This window comes from Molothrus ater, chromosome 17 (genome assembly GCF_012460135.2).
Source record: "Molothrus ater isolate BHLD 08-10-18 breed brown headed cowbird chromosome 17, BPBGC_Mater_1.1, whole genome shotgun sequence".
Classification (NCBI taxonomy): Eukaryota; Metazoa; Chordata; class Aves; order Passeriformes; family Icteridae; genus Molothrus; species Molothrus ater.
Genome location: NC_050494.2, coordinates 6,924,675 through 6,942,208, shown reverse-complemented (window position 1 = coordinate 6,942,208; position 17,534 = coordinate 6,924,675). Strand labels below are relative to the sequence as shown.

Here is a 17,534-nt window from a genome sequence, read left to right as displayed (position 1 = left end):
GAGTAAATATCTGCTGAAGGGAAGCAAATGACTTGCAGAACTCACCTGCCATTCCCTCAGCTTATTAGAATTGCATGCAACTTCTACTTTGCTCTTCAAGGATGTCCAAGTCACATCAATCATAAAAAGGAAAAACCCAGCAATCTTTTCGGGCTGTCAGCTGAAATTTGAGAGAAGGGAGAGGTACTTAGCAGTTGTTATTAATACCTGTAAAGTTGTCAAACGAATTAACTGGTTCCTATAATATGTGTCTGTCTAATGCCAGAGTTCCTACTCAACGTGGGTGTAATTATGGGAGGAGATACCAAAATTATTTACTCAGAGGAAATGCATGCTCTTGAATCCCAAGAGAAGAAGAACTTCCTACAAAGATAATAGGTGTGCCATGAATAAGTTATCTTTAAGGATGAGGAAACGGGGAGCGTGGTGGGACATAAAAGCTGTCTGAAGGAAAAAGGAGCATTTCCTGATGACTTAACTTCCAAGTTGGTTAATGTCACTTCTGGGTTTATCCAATAGCTGTGGATTGGTTTCAGAGGGTTTTTTTTGGTCTAATATTATTTCTAATGCCCTCTGACAAATAAAATTATAAGCTCCACTAGAAACAATATCTGTTTACCTGTTAAGTTAGCTCCATATATTAGTATTTCCCAAAAGTTTTATTTCAAAAAGAACTCACAAACTAATAACCTTGAGTACTTTTTGTCAGCAAAAACTTTAAGCCTGTCTATTTTAACAACCATGACTTTTTGGGTTTATGAATACATTTATTTTTGATGTTGTACCATCACTTTGTAAAATAGTACAAGTAATAAAATTATGTAGTTTTGAAGAGGATTGCTTGCTTAAGATTCTGCAGCCCCACTGATCATGTTTTAGCACTCAGTCATTTATTTAAAAATAAATTAGTCTGAATTTTAAGTTACAGAGAAAGAAAAACCAACTGAAATAGCAAAAGTTAAGCTCCTGCAGCTGTTTCTAAGGTTGATTTTACAAGACAGGCTTTGTACCTTTTTGAAAAGTGTTGCTTTCCTATTACAAAGCCCAAGAATATTTACTAATCTGACAGTCATGCCAGCCCTATCCCAAAGCCTTTCCCACCAGGCAGCAGCACACCTGGCACAGCACATCTCCACTTACATTATAATTCAGCGGTTCCTCCTTCCCTTGGAAGTTTCCAGGATGTTCAGGCTGTCAAAGCTTCTTCCGGGAATCACCTCAAATGGGGTTTGGTTGCTGTCCAGAGCTACTTCAGTTGGTCTTTTTCTCTTTTCCTTAATTCATATTCCTTGGAAACCATAAGAGCCACAAGCCTCTGATGTTGCCCGGTCTTCACACAGGGCCCTAGTGACAAACCGCATCGACCAGTTCTTAAGTTCAGGTGCTGGGTACTTACAGTGATTGCCTCAGATGTTACACATTGCTCCCACTGGCATTTGACTGTTTCCTTTCTTCTTCCTTGCTGCTCACACACACGTAATTAAGTCTCAGAACACTTTTTCTGTCTTGGCTGTAACCACCTCCTTTGCCTCTGCGAGGCACGCCCACAGTGGTGCTCACCGAGCCACCAGAACCTCTCTAAGCCTGGCCTACATCCCAAACTGGCACCTGCCAGTCTCACCTTCACCACAGCAAAGCAGCAGCAGCTGCTGTTGCAATCCCTTTGGAATGCAGCAGTCATGGTTCCTAAGTGACTAATGACTGAACGTTGTCACAGGTGTTTTTCCTAGCTCAATTCCACCCACCCGCCATCCAAAATGGTTCAAAATACTTCGTTCCTCTTTTCCCCTTGTATCAGAGTCCTGGAATTGCAGTTCAGTTTGCTAACTTCCAAAGAAAAACTTGTAGATTTTATTTATCTCCTTTATAATTTTGTCTACTGTTCATATCCTCAGAGTAACTAAATCCACCTTACAATTGCCTTGTTACTACTTTTTGCTACAGAGAGGAAAGCAATTTAAATTCCACAAAAAAATACCCCATTGAAGAATGTCCTCCATAAGTCTGTATTGAAGCTGTCTTTTACTCACACTCATTAACTTCATGTGCAGGGAGTGTTGCTGGGGAAGGTCAGATTTAAAAATTTCTCTCATTTCTGCTTGTGCAATTCACTTGACTTTAGCACAATCTGGGTGTTTCACACACACAAGAGATGTAAAAATATGTCATTTAGTGTATATCTGCATTCTAAACTCAAGCTGTGCTTGAGTTTGAACTTCTGCTGTGGTTTACTGTAGCCCAGAGGAGGCCACCAAGATGGTCAGAGGGATGGAGCTCCTCTCCTGTGAGGAAATCTGAGGGAACTGGGTTTCTTCAGCCTGGAAAAGATAATTGGGGTGATCTAATTGTGGCCTGCCCGTATCTGAAGGGAGCCTACCAGGAAGGTGGAGAGAGACTTGTTACAAGGGTGTGGAGTGACAGGACAAGGGGGAATGGCTTCAAACTGACACAGACTGGGTTTAGATTGGATATTAGGAAAAAAAATCTTCTCTGTGAGGGTGCTGAGGCCTTGGCACAGGTTGCCCAGAAGAGCTGTGGCTGCCTCATCTCTGGAATCGTTCAAAGCCAGCTTGAAAATGACTCTGAGAAGCCTGGTCTGGTGAAAAGTGTCCCTGCCCACAACAGGGGGATTGGAACCAGATTATTTTGGAGTCCCTTCCAACCCAAGCAGTTCTGTGAATCTGTGATTTTCACAATGAGAGCTCTTGGCAAGCCTTGAGGAACACCAGGAGAAAAGAGGAGGAACCACTGTGGGCTCCTTGCACAGCCTCTCTGTAGCTCACCCCTGTTTGCTGTCCATGTGGTCTCACACTGACATCCTGCGATGGCAGCACGAAACAGGGGGGCTGCAGGTGCCCTGCTACAGCAATTTTGCTGGCTACAAGGACAAAACTATTTCATAACCAGTGTGCTCTTGTGCTCCTGAACAGTGAGAAGCCCTTGTGACAGGTCACAGTACCGTGATCAGTGTGGTGGAGGCTGGGGCACAGAATTAAGGTTTGATTTCTTCCTGGCCCAACAGTGCCAGAGCAGCAGCTTGTCTTTCCATCCACTTTACCTGACACAGTCATTTTTAGTCAGAGCTTGAGTTACTGTTACACAGTTATTGCCCATAAACCAAGCCACTCACTGGGCTACACCTACTTCACTGGAACCCATCATTTAGCCTGTACCAGTCTCCCATAAACGGTTGAAGTTTGCTTTACTAAACTCAAATCTAAGAGATGACTTCCTGACACATAATCTATAGTGAAGAATTCCTAACTCTTCTCAAGTAAAAATACCCTCAGACTTAAGATTGCCCTGCCTTTTATTCCCAAAGAAGACTTTCAGAAATGCAAAATATCAACATTCTAAACTATGTACAAAATATGTACGCTGAGCTGGGCAATTACCCCCATGTGTTTGTTGAATGCCTCTCAAATTGGACACCACCCAAATTCCTGATGAACATATCCTATGCCTCATTTGGTCACTGTGATTTACCAAAAAAAAAAAAAAAAGGAAACTGTCAGGACAGTTTGTAGCAAAGAAGACAAAGCTAGATGACATAAATTGTGCAAGTCATCCTCACTATGTTGAAGTATCACAGTTTCAGTAAGGAGAAACACTTTGGAAGTGTTTGGAAGTCCACTGGATAAGGCTTTCAATGAGTAATAATGAGTTTATGAATGTGTGTGCAGAGGCATCTGGAGCCAGGAGGAATTAATTCCAAACAAAGCCAGACATAAATCAAAGACTCTCTAAGTAGAAGGTAAAATATTCTTTTTAATATGGATATTCGCAACAGTAAATGAACAATCAACCATTCCTCAGTTTATTTAAAATTACAGTGTAAAATTGCAATGATATGGTGTTGGTGGCCCTTTATCAGAGGAAGCGAAGATTTGTTTTGCTGATTATCTCATTGTTTTCTATACAATATTTCTTATCACATTTTGTTCAGTTTATACACACACAGACCACTCCTTGTACATCTTCATGTTAGTTAATCACATTTACCATCTTAAAGGTCTTGATATCTGCAAATTTATCACAGAAGAAATTAACAAGTAGATGTTTGGGACCCGCCTCAGAAGGGATAAGTTTAAACTTGGTACTGGATTTCTCACTGGCTTTCAGTGGTGGTATGCTAAAAAAAAGGAAACAGAAGGAAAATATAAGTCAAAAACAGGCTTATGCAACATGCTTCAGTTTCTTCACTAATCTTCCACCTGGAGTAAGAACTCTTATCACTTCAAAGTAAGATGGCTGTGAAAAGATCACACATGGCTTCACTATCTGATAAGTATTTAAAGACTCAAATCCCTACATTAAAGGCTCTCACAAATTCATTATGCAGTAACCCAGATAAGCCCACAAAGGGGGACAAAATAATACGTGAGATAAGATTTCATGCAGAACAGAGGGTGTAAAATACATCACTGAATCATTGCAAAAGAATAACCAGAGACCTTGCAGAATGTTAATATCAACTCTAGAATTAGAAAGGGGTATAGCACCAAGGAAACCTCAGTGTTTACAGAGCAGGAAATTCTGAATGGAAATGAAAATGTTGTACACCGAGTGTTTTGTAACTCCTGGAAACTTGTTAATGTTTTTCTCTTACCTTGACATATTGTCTTGTCTTGCCTGAGGATAAAATTGTGTGGGATAGACAACAGGAGGTTGGTAAATTCCCTCAGGAGAGCTTATAAATGATGGGATGAACCATTCCTAATTGCTCAAGTGCAAATGGCAATGTTAAGTTGCTGTGTTTGTTTGTTTGTGTTTGTCTGTGTATTCAGCTAAAGAGCATGTTCCTATATCCCAGGTATTTTCCAGAAATAACTGCATTTGAGAGTATACATTGAAATTTTTATGCAATTTCTCGTCTGTACAAAATGAGGGATAGTCTGAAAACTTAATCTTTCTGTTTCAATTATGAACTACTGAAGGGAAAAAAGCAGAAAAAGTTATAAAATCACCAAAGCAGATAATAGACAACTGGGATCTACAGAAAAAAAAAAGGTATTTTATTCCAGTCTTCTCAATCTCAACATCATCAAATAGTTTCTTGACTCTGTTTATTAATCTCCTAAGATAATTATTTTGTGGAGTTCTGAAAGCAGAGCTTGAAAATTAGTGTGCCTAGAGCTTTCACTTTTGAAAAAGCTGCTTGTCATGGTTTAGTCTGTTCTGCAAAAACTAATTTCCTCAAACTGTGATCTGCTGTGTCTGAAAAAGCTGAGCATGGAGCAGACCTGGCTTTGTGCTTTTCAGAGGTCCCACCCTTTGAGATCACAACCTGTGTCTAAGCAGTAATAATTTTTGTTCCCAAAGCTAAGACACTGCTGTATCTGCTTTTTACATGTATTTCTATCTGTTGGATATAAATACATTTTGTTTACAATGCTGTGCACCCAGATTGGCACCTGCGGTCCATTTAATAAAGTGAAAAAAATATCCTGGTATGTTGTAATTTGGGTAAGTATGGACAGAAATAGCTGTGTATCCTATTGTTGGCCTTTGATCACAACAAGAAGGTGCAACCTGTCTGGCCTATAGCAGGATAGACAGCCTCAGCAACATTAACAGCTTGGTAAGCATGAATTTTTTTCTCTGGAAGTGTGTGGTCCTGCTAGATAGGCAGGAAAACAAGTTCTGTCCAATTATGACAGCAATTATTTGACCTCCCAAACCATGGAGCCAAAGCCCAGCCTAGATGAAGAGCTGGTTCATCACTGTGTGCTCATAACCTGTGCCTCCCAGCTGACAGCTAGAAGAAGATGATGTCTCATCCCACAGTTCAGTTCCAGCTCATCCATGCCCACATTCCTGTATGTGTGATAGCAGGAGATGTTTCTGGTACCCACCGTAGCTCCAGGATCCCTTGGAGCAGGTCACTGCCCTCCACCTGCAGCACACAGTCCTTCACCTCCTCATTGATGGGATTGGTGAATGCCACCTCCACAACCACCTCTTTATTCACTTTTGCTTCACCAAGTACCTGTGCAAAGAAAATGCTTGTGAGGCCAGGTTCTCAGTGTTGTTTTCTAGCTGAGCCTTTTCAGGAGTCAGAAGAGGAGATTTAATGAGAGGCTGTGATGAACCATGGCAGAATGTGAGCAGAGCATTTCTTTCAGGGAATAAAGTGCTCTCAAAGAACTCCCTTTCCCTTTTCTCTGCCACTGCAGTAACAACAAAGGGAATTTACCTGTATGTCAATGGCAGGATTGTCCAGGGTGATGTTTCTTTTCACAAGCACTTGAATCCCATCTTTTACATGACATAAAGCTGTGACCTGGATTGTTTTGTCTGTAGTTAACTGCTGCTGGTATTCAGGATACTTTATCTTAACGGGGAATTGTTTTTCTAGAAGGAAAAATTAAGAAAGGAATTGGTACATGCTTTTATAAGCCCAAAGAGCTTCATATCTAACATTAGTATTTTGCTTTTGTGCTGTGACTAGGATGGCTTTCAGCCATCACTGCCAAAATTAATTAATGCAAATCTATCAGTTTGCTTTAGATAGATAGTGATTTCTTTAATGTTATCCCTTCTCCATTCACTACTACTGCATTGCCTGGCTTGTTTTGCCCCCTATTGCTCTGAAAGATGCAACAGCTGGAGTTTAAGGAGTTTGCTGGTTTATGCCTCTTCAGAAGTTAAATTACAAATTAAAGAAATGAATTATTATTTCTGCTTCTCACTAATGACTTTGAAGCCTAAGATTAATACAAGACAGTATCAGTTGTGATGCAATGATCTTTCACCTCACGTTGGAGATGCTGACACATCTCTTATCCCAGGCTCCTACTGGTAGCATTTTCCAAAATGTGAAAAGCACTTGGGGACATGATAGTGTGAAGCATGCCTTGTTAATGTACGTGTAATGCAATATTTTTCTCAGCCTCTTCTACCCAGGGATTTAGGATAACAGTTTGTTAAGAGCTTTTTCCCCCAAGCTGAGCAGCCTCCAATGCCCTTTTCCATATAAAGCTATTATGATTAAAAGATATTTGAAAAATTACCTTCCTTTGGGGCCAGAGTGACAGACAGGGAGTCCTTCCAGATCTGATTAACTCGTCTTCTAGTATACAGAGTACTCCATGCAGTCATATTTACATTTACAGTCTTAGCATCAGACTGCAAATTTTCAAGAACCAGAAGTAGGTTGAGATCTTTGCCAACTTCTAAAGAGCCAGCCACCTTGAATTTTCCTGAGATGTCAGGCTTCTGTTCAACTTCCTCCTGTTTTGGTGCTGTAGGATCAAACTTATCCTCAAGTCCTAGCTTCTTACGGGCTTTTTTAAAAATCTCTCTTTCTTTTGCAGAGCCTGTCAGGGAAACCATGAAAATTATCCTCAACAGCTAAAATGCTTCTCTTATTTTACATGGCTGCTAGAGAGAAGCTAGCCAGGACATAGTGTCTGTGCTAAGAGATAAACGAGCCCTCTGTTTTCCACAGCCATACTTCATTTTCTGCATCTGCAGTCAGTAATGTCACTGTCCTTCTAATAACATTTTTTTAAACATAAAGTCTTTAAGTCTAAAGTTCCTCTTTCCCCATTTCTATCCCTTTTTATGGCTATAACATTTAGAAATGTGAATTCTTATTTGCTAGCACAGAGAAAGGCCCAAATGTTGGGGAAGGCTGATGGCACTGTGTGGTGGGTTGAGTCTGGCTGGCAGCCAAGCATCCACCCAGCCCCTCACTCCTCTTTTCCATAGGAGGGGAAAAGGCTTGTGGATTGAGGTAACCAGGATTTCACAGAAGCAGAAGCTGCTGATGAGCAAAGGAAAAAGATAAATATAACATGGGGATGATCAGATCTGAAGGACTGAGAAGGTGCTGTGCTCTTGCACCCTTTGAAAGAGTTGCTTTTCTCGGCCTCAGTGCTGATTTAGCTCAGGTTTCTGCAACACACCTTTTATCCTACAAAATCTGGGCTGTAGCATAATTCTCACTAAGCAGAGGCAGACAGTGCATGTCAGCAATAGGCAGATGCAACAGTGAACATTTTATTTGGAGATACTTGGACTTGACTTATTTAAGCCCCCGAAAGCAACTCCATATCAGAAAGGGAAGGCAGTTGTTTTTTCTTTTTCTCAGTACCTTTTCTCCCCTTTTGTGTAGGAATTGAATAAATCAAGTATAAATTCTGCTCCTATTTTATAAATTCACTAAGAGACTCCTAACTGAAAATTTATATCCTTTTGGGAATGAAGCAGCTGTGATCAGAAGAACCAGAGGTTTTCCTTACCTTCCTCATATTTATAATCCCTGGTGACATCTACACGAGCATCTCTACCAACTGCCTTTGTACTGATGGAGGCACCAATTTCTGTAGACTTAGAGAATATCAAAGTTTTCTTTCCAGTTGCAGAGTCATAATTCCAGTACATACAGTCTGCATTCACTTCTGCAAACACAAATGGGCCGTCGTAGTCCAGCTCCACTTCTCCTTCTTTGATGGCGTGCCGTGAGGCAGGACCACACTGATAAATTCCTACAGCATCACAGAAAAGGAATTTAGGCATAATCTTTGACAGCAAGCAGATTATTAGACAGATATTTATCACTGACTCCTGAATTACCCTGTGCTGCTGTCCCATTCAAGCCCTCTCATCCACATAAACCCTCATACAAGGTCACTCATCAATGTATCTTGTCTTTATTCTGAAAGTTCACTTGATTTATTTTATATTATCCCTTAATTTTCAGTAACACTTGATACCTACATTGGAAGTATAGGAATTGCTGTAAAAACTGCTCCTGGAATTCTAGTTTCTTTCTTGGCATCCACAAGTGATCTGGAGCTTTTCTAATGCAACCAATGAAGTATTTTCTTCTGCAACTATTTCTGAGCAGATTGACAAATTGCTTTTACAATGTTTTCTTTTTCCTCCTCTCTAAAAGTGACTGATTTTATAAATTTTCAACATTAATCCTGAAATAAAATTTGTGTACCTCCACTTTCTTCCTGGGGAGTTGCATCCAGAACTTGCCATCCACTGTATGAGGGGCCCAAGTCGTTGCGTATAAACCAGCTTTCATTCCAGACATGGAAATTCCTGGGTGCAAGAATGAACTAAGTAAGCTACTAGTATGTGTTTATGGATTCCTGTCCACCTCCTTTGATCAGCCATCTTAGTTACATGGATTAAATGCCTTTATTTGCACAGTTCTTATCTGAGACACGCCACTTCTACCCTGACCCTCATAAATAAACTAGAAAGGTGCTGAAAATTGCATTGTGGAAAAAATATAAATATTCAAGGGTAGAAACCAAATTTGTGAAGTTATAAAAAATGCCTTGAGCCTATTCTTCACCGAAATGTCCATACACTTCCTTAGTTTTAGCTTTAGGTATCCTTCTGGCACAATGCTACAGTTCTACATGTCACATGCAGTTAAAAAGGGTCCAGAACAACAAGGGGAGTAAACAAGACAGAAACCGAGGGATTACTGCTGCTCTTTGCTGAATGCAAGCTTGTTTGAGCTGCATTTGATGCCTAATAGAGGCAGTAGTTAAATTACTTTCACTGCAAATGATGCCTCTGCAAGAAAGCTGGTTCTGTTGAACTTTTACAGTTTAATGTGAACTGGTTTTGAAGAATAGTTTCAAACTAGGTTAAGTTGCCACTGTTTGATTTGTCCAGTGCAATATTGCAAATTTTCAGCCATCTGTGGCATCATAACTATAATTTTGCCTGCCCTGGCTTCAATTAGCTGTTGTAATTAGTGTCACAATTCTTTGTTTAACTGAGAAAGAGTGAAAACACCAAGTCTTGTAGTATTATCCTGTAGTATTTTTTATTGATCCTCCGTGTGTGTGTGTAGCAGTTTTTAAGGCAATTCTTAATAAGATACAGCATTTGTCATTAGAATCTATGCTCTGTAAACATTAATAAGCTCTAGTATTAAATATTGAGGCTTACCACACGCTGTCAGCTCCCCTCTCCAAATGATTTCCATCTGCATCATAAAACTCATCCACACGCAGATTTCCATCTGCATCATGGGCAGAGCTGAAGTTTGTAATGGTACGAGTGGGAATCCCCAGACATCTAAGCACTAAAGAGTGAAGAGAAAGCCACAGTCAGAAAGCAATATTTCTGCAGGTTTCATTTAGCATGGTAATGTCTTCAAAGGCTTCCATATAGGAAGTAATATTGGTGCTTCTTTTAATAGAATCTGTGCAATGTCAGTCATGTGCAGGACATAAAACATACCTGTAGTCAGTACTGCTGCAAAAACCCAACATTGTCCATATTTAACAGGTTTGAATCCTGATTTCTTCCAGCTTTGCAGGATTTCACCACTTCCTGTCCAGCTGGTGGGATTTTTACCACCCTCATACTTTCCACTCCAGTTTCCTAGCACCACCCCTTGGTCATCATTGGCGTTGACCTGAGAAGATATTCACTAAATTTATGATAAGGTAAATTAAGAGTTTACAACCTGTCTGAAAGGAGTCTGGGAGTTATAGCAAATGCCATATTGGATTTGAGCCAGTAGTGCTCTCTCATCAGAAAGGGAAAGCTCACTGTAGGCTACACTGGGGAAAGTGTGACCAGGAGGTTGAGGGAGGTTGTTAACCCCCTTCAATTATCCCTAGCAAGGCTCTGCCAGGAGTCCTGTCTCGAGTTTTGGGTGTCTCAGTTCAAGGGGATGTTAAGACACTGAAGAGGAGCCAGGAGGGAGGGCTGCAGGATGGTCAGGGGTCCTGCAGCACACAAACTGCAGGGAGCAGCTGAGGGTACTGTCCTCGGTCTGTCTGGTTAAGGAGGGTGGGGGGAATGTAAAACCAGCTCACAACCATTTGAATGTGTGTTCTAACTAACCTTTCTCTTTTATATGCCAAGAGGCAACAGCAGAAAGCTGTAGCTTGGGAAAATCATATTTGACATAAAAGACAAATTCCTCATTAGGAGGGCAGGGCAGCTCTGGACTGGTCACCCACAGAGGCCACAAACACTCCTTCCTTGGAGAGTTTCAAACCAGCCTGGTCAGTCCATGGCTGAGCTGATCTAGTACCCAGTAGCTCCACTTCACATGGGGGGCTGGACTAAAAACCTCTAAGGAGCTGTTCCCTCAGCCACCCCAATCTTATATTTTCAGTGTGACTACTGGATATCGAAGTGACAAGTATGAGAACTACCCCAGAGGAGATAAACCTGGCAGGCTCAGAGCAGATGACCATGTAGGCCATACTTCACCATACAGCCAGGGGCCTAAAGTTCTCTATGAAGTGGCTTCATATTTACTTTCCCTGACTACTTTTAAAGGACACTTAGTAGTTGAGTTTGCACTTTGTGAAGCTGTTGCTTACCATGGCACTGAGAACTCGGCCCAGGTACCTGGGGTCATGTCTGTGAGACACATCAGTGATGGGATCCTGACGGTAGTACAGGCTTCGATCCATTATGGCCAGGCAAATATTGAGGATGTCTCCTTGGAACTGTGGTACAGAAAGGAATCAGTGTTTTGAAAACACAGATTACTAAAAATCAGGATGCAGACAGCCATATTAGTGTTGAATGGGGTTTTTAAATCACTGATTGAAGTGCTGCAGAGCTCAGCCAGGCTTTACCATGTGAAAATGTGGCCACAACAAACTCTGAAAATCAGAACTCACAGGGCTTTCAAAAACTTGGAATCTGTGGACTTGAGGCCTGTCAGCATTGCTACAGTACTTTACTAAGTTAAGGCTATGTAGTCTTAGTAAAGATATTAATGTTTGTGCTGGCTGCTCTTCCAAGGCAGAACAGGGAATAGTAAATTACAAATCCTCATATTGATCACTGAAACAGGGCTTGGCACAAGTGCTGATTGCAACAGCAGAGTCCTGCTCTTCAGAGATGTATGCAATGAACTGGAAAAAGCAAATGACCCAGTTCATGCAAAAACAATGTCTGGTGTTTCAGTGCTACATTTACCTGGCCGAAGTTCCATCCAAAGCTGCTGATATGATTTTTATTGCCTGCAAAAATGATGCCAAACTCTTCTAGCACATATTCCTCACACTCAGCTGTGTTAGGCATGAACACATCATCACCTGAAAAACCAAAACAGAGAGATGTACAAATGCGACAGACAAAATAAAACAAAACCTCAGGAGTCTTGGTCTATAAGGCAAGAGCTCTCTTGGTCTATAAGGGTGCTTGCAGATATCCACCCTTTGCTGTTCTTGGTGCTATAAACAGATTATGAAACTCAGGATCTACAATTAGAGAAAGGGGTGGGAGGTGTCTGAGTGAAGATGGAGGTGTGACACTGCCAAATCTCTGAGAAAATGGTAAACATGACTCTTTTCTTGGTTCTACAGAGGCCAGACACTCTCTTCTAAACTTGTGCAGAAATAGGGAAGCTTTGTCAAAAGCAGAACCTTTTCTTTTAGGACAATGACCTCTCCAGTATGTCCATGCTACAGAGCTGATTCTATGTACCAGAAGGTCCTAAGAAACTGTTAGACACCTTTTTTTGGTCACTGATCCCTCATGTCATCAATTTTCAGCTGCTATATTAAAGTATAGATCAAATGGAGAAGCTTCAAATATTAATGAAGTTAAAAGCAACATAGGTCTTTAGAGGAAATTCAACATATTCATACCTGAAGACCAAGGGTTAAAAAGCAAAACAAAAGTGCCAAGACTTTGTGGAGAGGAGCTGCCACTTTGAACACTCAGCCTGTAACGTCCAATGACAGCATTGTGTGGGCTGGAAATGGAGATGCTCACAGAGCTGGAGCTGCTGGACTGCACAACTGCACTCCAGCCCTCCTTGCTCACTGTGCTGGAGATATCAAACGTGGCCAGGGTCTTGGTTGCCTTTGAGGGTTTTGGACCTTTCAAGAGAAACAAATAACATTTTTTTTTCCCATGCCATGCTGAAATAGAGATTTAGTCATCAACGAACTCAGCAGGGATGTAACCCTCCCAACCCTCCCCTCAGGTGAATTTGTGCCAAATATTGGCAACTGAAGGAAGCTGTGGCTGCTGGCTGGGGTAGCAGCAATACAACAAACACCTCACACAGTTCCATGGCTGTGGGAAGGAGCTCGTTGGCTCTGAGGTTTTCCCTTGCTGCTCTGTAGTGCAGATTGGGCCAGAAGAATGTCCTGAGGCAGCATTGCTGTCCCTGTGGAAGAAGCTGGGGGCCATACCTGTTTCTGCAATGAATATTAAGTTTTGCTCAGGCCGTTCTGCTCCATTGAAGGTGATAGTGAAGGCCTGTCCTCTCCTCACAATCAGTTCTTCACTAGAAAATTTACTTGTGTGGTGTTCTCTTGCATTTTCTTTCAGATGCCAGTCGGTACTTGGCTGCGTTGCAGCTATGAAAAAATGAGATGAGCAAAAAAGCTTGAGAGTACATCCAAAGAGGAAGGAGCACAAATACACTCTGAAGAATTGCTTATTACTTTCTACAGGTAACTGGTACCCATGTGAGGCTTCAGCCAAAATTAGAAATAATTTTTATGTGAGCTTTTTTTTTAAGAGGCTCCATCTTGCATAGGCTGTTAGAGCTTATCTGTTTAATTAAATATAGAAGCAGTTGTATACAGGGGACTAAAGATATACTCTGTACTAAATTAAAATCAGAAAGGCATGTAAGAGGAGAGAAACCTGAGAAAATTGAATATTTATGAGTTACTTAGATAAAAATCTGTCTGAACTCTATTAATTCTCCCATTCTGAGATGGTGTCACCCTAAGAGAGGCACAGCCTTGCTGCCTCTGAATGAGAAATAAAGAAACATGACTGAGCTGAGAAACCCTGTGAATTTTCAGCCATGATGTGGTCTCTAGCCCCATTATGTGTCACACAGCTGCCACTGCTGGAAGCACCTGACAGGAACATGATGGACACTGGGATGTGGTTTGGCGGTGGGAGAGACGGCAGAATTGGAGAGAGAGCACTCCTACAATATACTTTGGAATGCTCTTGCATGAGAACTGTGCCTTCAGTCAGAGGCCAGAGAATGAAGATCCAAGATTGGCTTGGATCTGCCATCATCAGAGACTATGGAAGGATTTCTAGTAGGAGATGGCTTGATGGTTTAACTGAAGTGCAGAAGGATAGATGAAAAAGATTTTTTCTTCCCCTGTGAAGAGGGAGATAGGAAAGAGTAAGAGTGTGGGGCTTAGGAGTGGAGAATTGCTACCCTGTGCCATTATTGAGTAAAAAAAAAAACATCCTATGTTCAAACAGACTTCTTAATGTAAAGATTTTTTTACAGTGTGATCTTAAATTTATCAAGGTCAGACAAGCCTTGAAATAACTACAGTGGTAGTTTTAGCAATGCAGTCACTGTCCAAATGTAGAGGAACGTGGGTTTTTTACAGTATTGAGGTGAGAAGTATGGGTGATTCTTGAAGAACATATCTACTATTAAATAAAATCCTCAGAAACTTAGCAGTGAAGCACATCTATTGTAGAATGAGCTGAGGGCTCAGGGAGTTTTGCCTTTAGAAAGGCAGGAGTTGGAAAGGCAACATGAAACACTTTATAATCATTATTAAACTGGTCTGTTCTCATATCTATAAATATTAGCACGTGAGCAAAAAACCCACAACAGCAACAAAGAAACGGCCAAAAACCCTCCCAAACCCCCCAGTTTTTGTATCCTCTCTGCCTTAGATTCAGGTTTCAGCCTTTGCTCAGTGTAGCCTTCCTCAGCCTTTGCAGTGATACATTCCCAAAGTTCTGCTTTGCTTCTTTCTCCTATGTCAAGTCTGTCAGTCTGTCATTTGCCCTTTTCTGAAAACTCCAAATAGCTGTAGATTTTCCATTCCTATTTGCAAAATATAACATTTTTATGTCAGTTAAATACCTGTGCTGCCAAATCTCATTCTGAAAGCTTGCTTTTCCCATGCACACAATAAATGAAAAAATGCAATTCCTCTGAAAATCCTTCACCTGACTTTCAATGGAAGAATTTAATCCTATTTTTTTTTTCTTGTATCAAAACTCCTTAGAGAAGTAGTGACCTCTCAGTGTCCATGACAGAGCTGAACATCAAGTTTGGATGTAAGAAGGTACCAAAGAGCATCACAGGATGGGCTTTCCCCTTGCTCACCTTGGCCCATATCTGATCAATGTGTCCTCTGGAGCTTCCTCTGGAAGGCCTCCTGTAATTCTGCTGGCTCAAGGAATGAGTTCCTTTGGTGCCTTTCACTTCTTTAAACTCTGTTTGCAATATTTCCTCTGGGGGTGGAGCTGTCTTTGCCCGCAGCCTTGATCTGACCAGTGGGCCTTGAGGATTCATTGTTCATTCATTTTCTTTCCTCTCTCAGTTCTCACGTCCTCATCTCATTTCCTTGCAACCTAACATCTGAAGCTTGGACAATATTTTTTCCTAACAGCCTGGGCACTTGTTAAGAGTTTCTTAACATATTATAAATTATAAGAACTTCAGCATTTAGCTGCTTTTCTTTCTGTCTTGTTGCTAAAGTTCTAGGAACGGCATAACTCCTTCTTACAAAACACTATTTTTGATTTTAAATACTCCAAGAGCAATATTTACAGGGACTTTATATTAATCCCCTAAATCTGTTTTGGAGCTGTTTTTTTCCCCCTCCCTGCATTGTAGTAATTGCAAAACAATGACCAAGCTACTGTCTCTGCCCCAGGTCCAATCAGGGCCAAATTTAAAGAACAATTTCTTGTTTATCACATAATTTCTGTTTAACCCTGTTCAACAGACAAGCACTCCAGTGCATGACACACTACAGTGACACCAGATAAGTATATTTGTGACTTGTGATAAAATATTCCCTTTGAGTTGGTGCTCTACTATTTTTTCATAAGACATCTCTGACCATGAGATTTCTGCCCAAAAATCTTCCAGTTCAAGGAGAGTGAATTTTGCTTATGCTTTGCAGGTGGCTCCACTTTGTGTTAGGAAAGAGATAGACTAATTCTGATACTTTTATGAAACAACCTGTAAAATTTGATGAACTCAATGCACATTTCACAGATGCATCTCAGTGACACCCATATGCTGGACTGGCACAGCTGTACACGTTCCCAAATTCATCATTTTAGTTGGCTGGGCTCAGTATTCAGGAGCCAAATTGTTTTGTTTTCTGGTTTGGATCATGTTTGTAACATCTAGAATTGGAACTTGCTCAAACCATTTCATATACAGACATGTTTTATTCATGTTTCTTATAAATGGTGCTGTTAGAAGAAACAGTTTTTAACTGGCTATAATTCAGACTGCTACCTTGCCTCTCTGCTCATTAATTGTATTAATCTTAACAGGGACCATAGTTTTATAATTTGCAAAGCCCAACTGTGATTTTAAAGTGATAAGACTAATCCTTAAACTTAAAATGTTTTAGAATTTGATTAGAGTTTTTTGATGTTAAGACATACTCTCCTATCCATACTTTAAAATACTGTTAAATGTCACACAAACAATACTCAGAATAAATTTAAGTTTTCAGCCTATCCTTGGATACACAGCAAACCATTTTTCTTTGACAGGAAGGTTGGTTACTGTTGAAAGAGAAAGAGCAGCAGTCCATTTGTGCTGGCAGACAGTATGTCAGGAAGAACAAGTTGTGGCTGTTGTGTCAGCTTCTGGTGTTTATCCCCAGCTCTGCCTAAGTTGCCTTGCGGGCCTCTGGTATGCTTTGTTTGTAAAACAGATGAATGATACATACTGGACCTTTGGATTAAAGATTCTGGACAAAGGTTGAGAATGAGGGCTAAATTAATGAGAAATATTAACACTAGTCAGAACATGCAGTCAAGCACAATGCATCTGACCCAGGCAGCTTCTTCACCAAGCAGCGTTTGCAGAGCTTGGATGGTGGCTGTAAATGTAGAGACTGCAGAGGCAGGAGCTTGAAACTCTGTGGACAGCAAGAGAAGAGTCTTGGACCTCAGAAAACTGAAGCTATGAGCCACGTTAGTATATTGTTTCATGTACCCAGAAAGAGGTGTATCAGAGTCATCTTTTGCAGACTGCCCCAGTCATATAATTCATAACATCCTTTTCCAGCAACACCCAGGTCTTTTCCCCCACCTCAGTAACTGTTAAAGCATTGAATATATAGGACTAAGAGTTTCAGCACTGAACAGCGAAAGACATATTTGTTAACAGGCAAATTCCCCTCAGTAAACTCCTTTCTCTTCTTTCCAATGTTTTCTTTCACACCAACTCTATGTGAATCCTCAGTGATACTTGAATTTTATGGAATGTCACCTATTATTAATTGTCCTTTTGTTCAGGATGGGAAATCAGTACCTATAATTGTCTATCTGCTCCTATCTTCTCTTTGAGCACAGCTCTTTTTTAACATATCCCTAAAGCACCATGCTGCAACCACATGGCCATGACTCACTGGGACCGCCTCAGTGGACTCAATGATCTTACAGGTCTTTCTCAACCTAAATTATTCTGATTCTGTGATTCAGTATCCTGAGAAGTCTGGGCTATCCTATCTCTTATCACACACTGGTTTTGAATAATTAAGCAAGAAATTCCATCAGCAACCCCCACTCCTGCTATCCTAGATACAGGAATTCAAGTGGCTTTC

At 40.9% G+C, this 17,534-nt stretch overlaps 1 protein-coding gene across 1 annotated transcript; it reads right to left on the bottom strand.

The window, feature by feature from the left end:
- Positions 1 to 3,984: 3,984 nt before the first annotated feature.
- Positions 3,985 to 15,074, bottom strand: LOC118694541 (protein-glutamine gamma-glutamyltransferase E-like). Its single transcript, XM_036395658.1, has 13 exons — positions 15,065 to 15,074; positions 13,152 to 13,319; positions 12,600 to 12,833; positions 11,926 to 12,044; positions 11,319 to 11,447; positions 10,219 to 10,396; positions 9,925 to 10,060; positions 8,954 to 9,057; positions 8,247 to 8,492; positions 7,014 to 7,319; positions 6,197 to 6,354; positions 5,856 to 5,989; positions 3,985 to 4,132 (listed from the first exon to the last, which is right to left on the bottom strand). Exons 1-13 carry the CDS (start codon positions 15,072 to 15,074, stop codon positions 3,985 to 3,987), a joined length of 2,070 nt encoding a protein of 689 aa, XP_036251551.1.
- Positions 15,075 to 17,534: the final 2,460 nt, after the last annotated feature.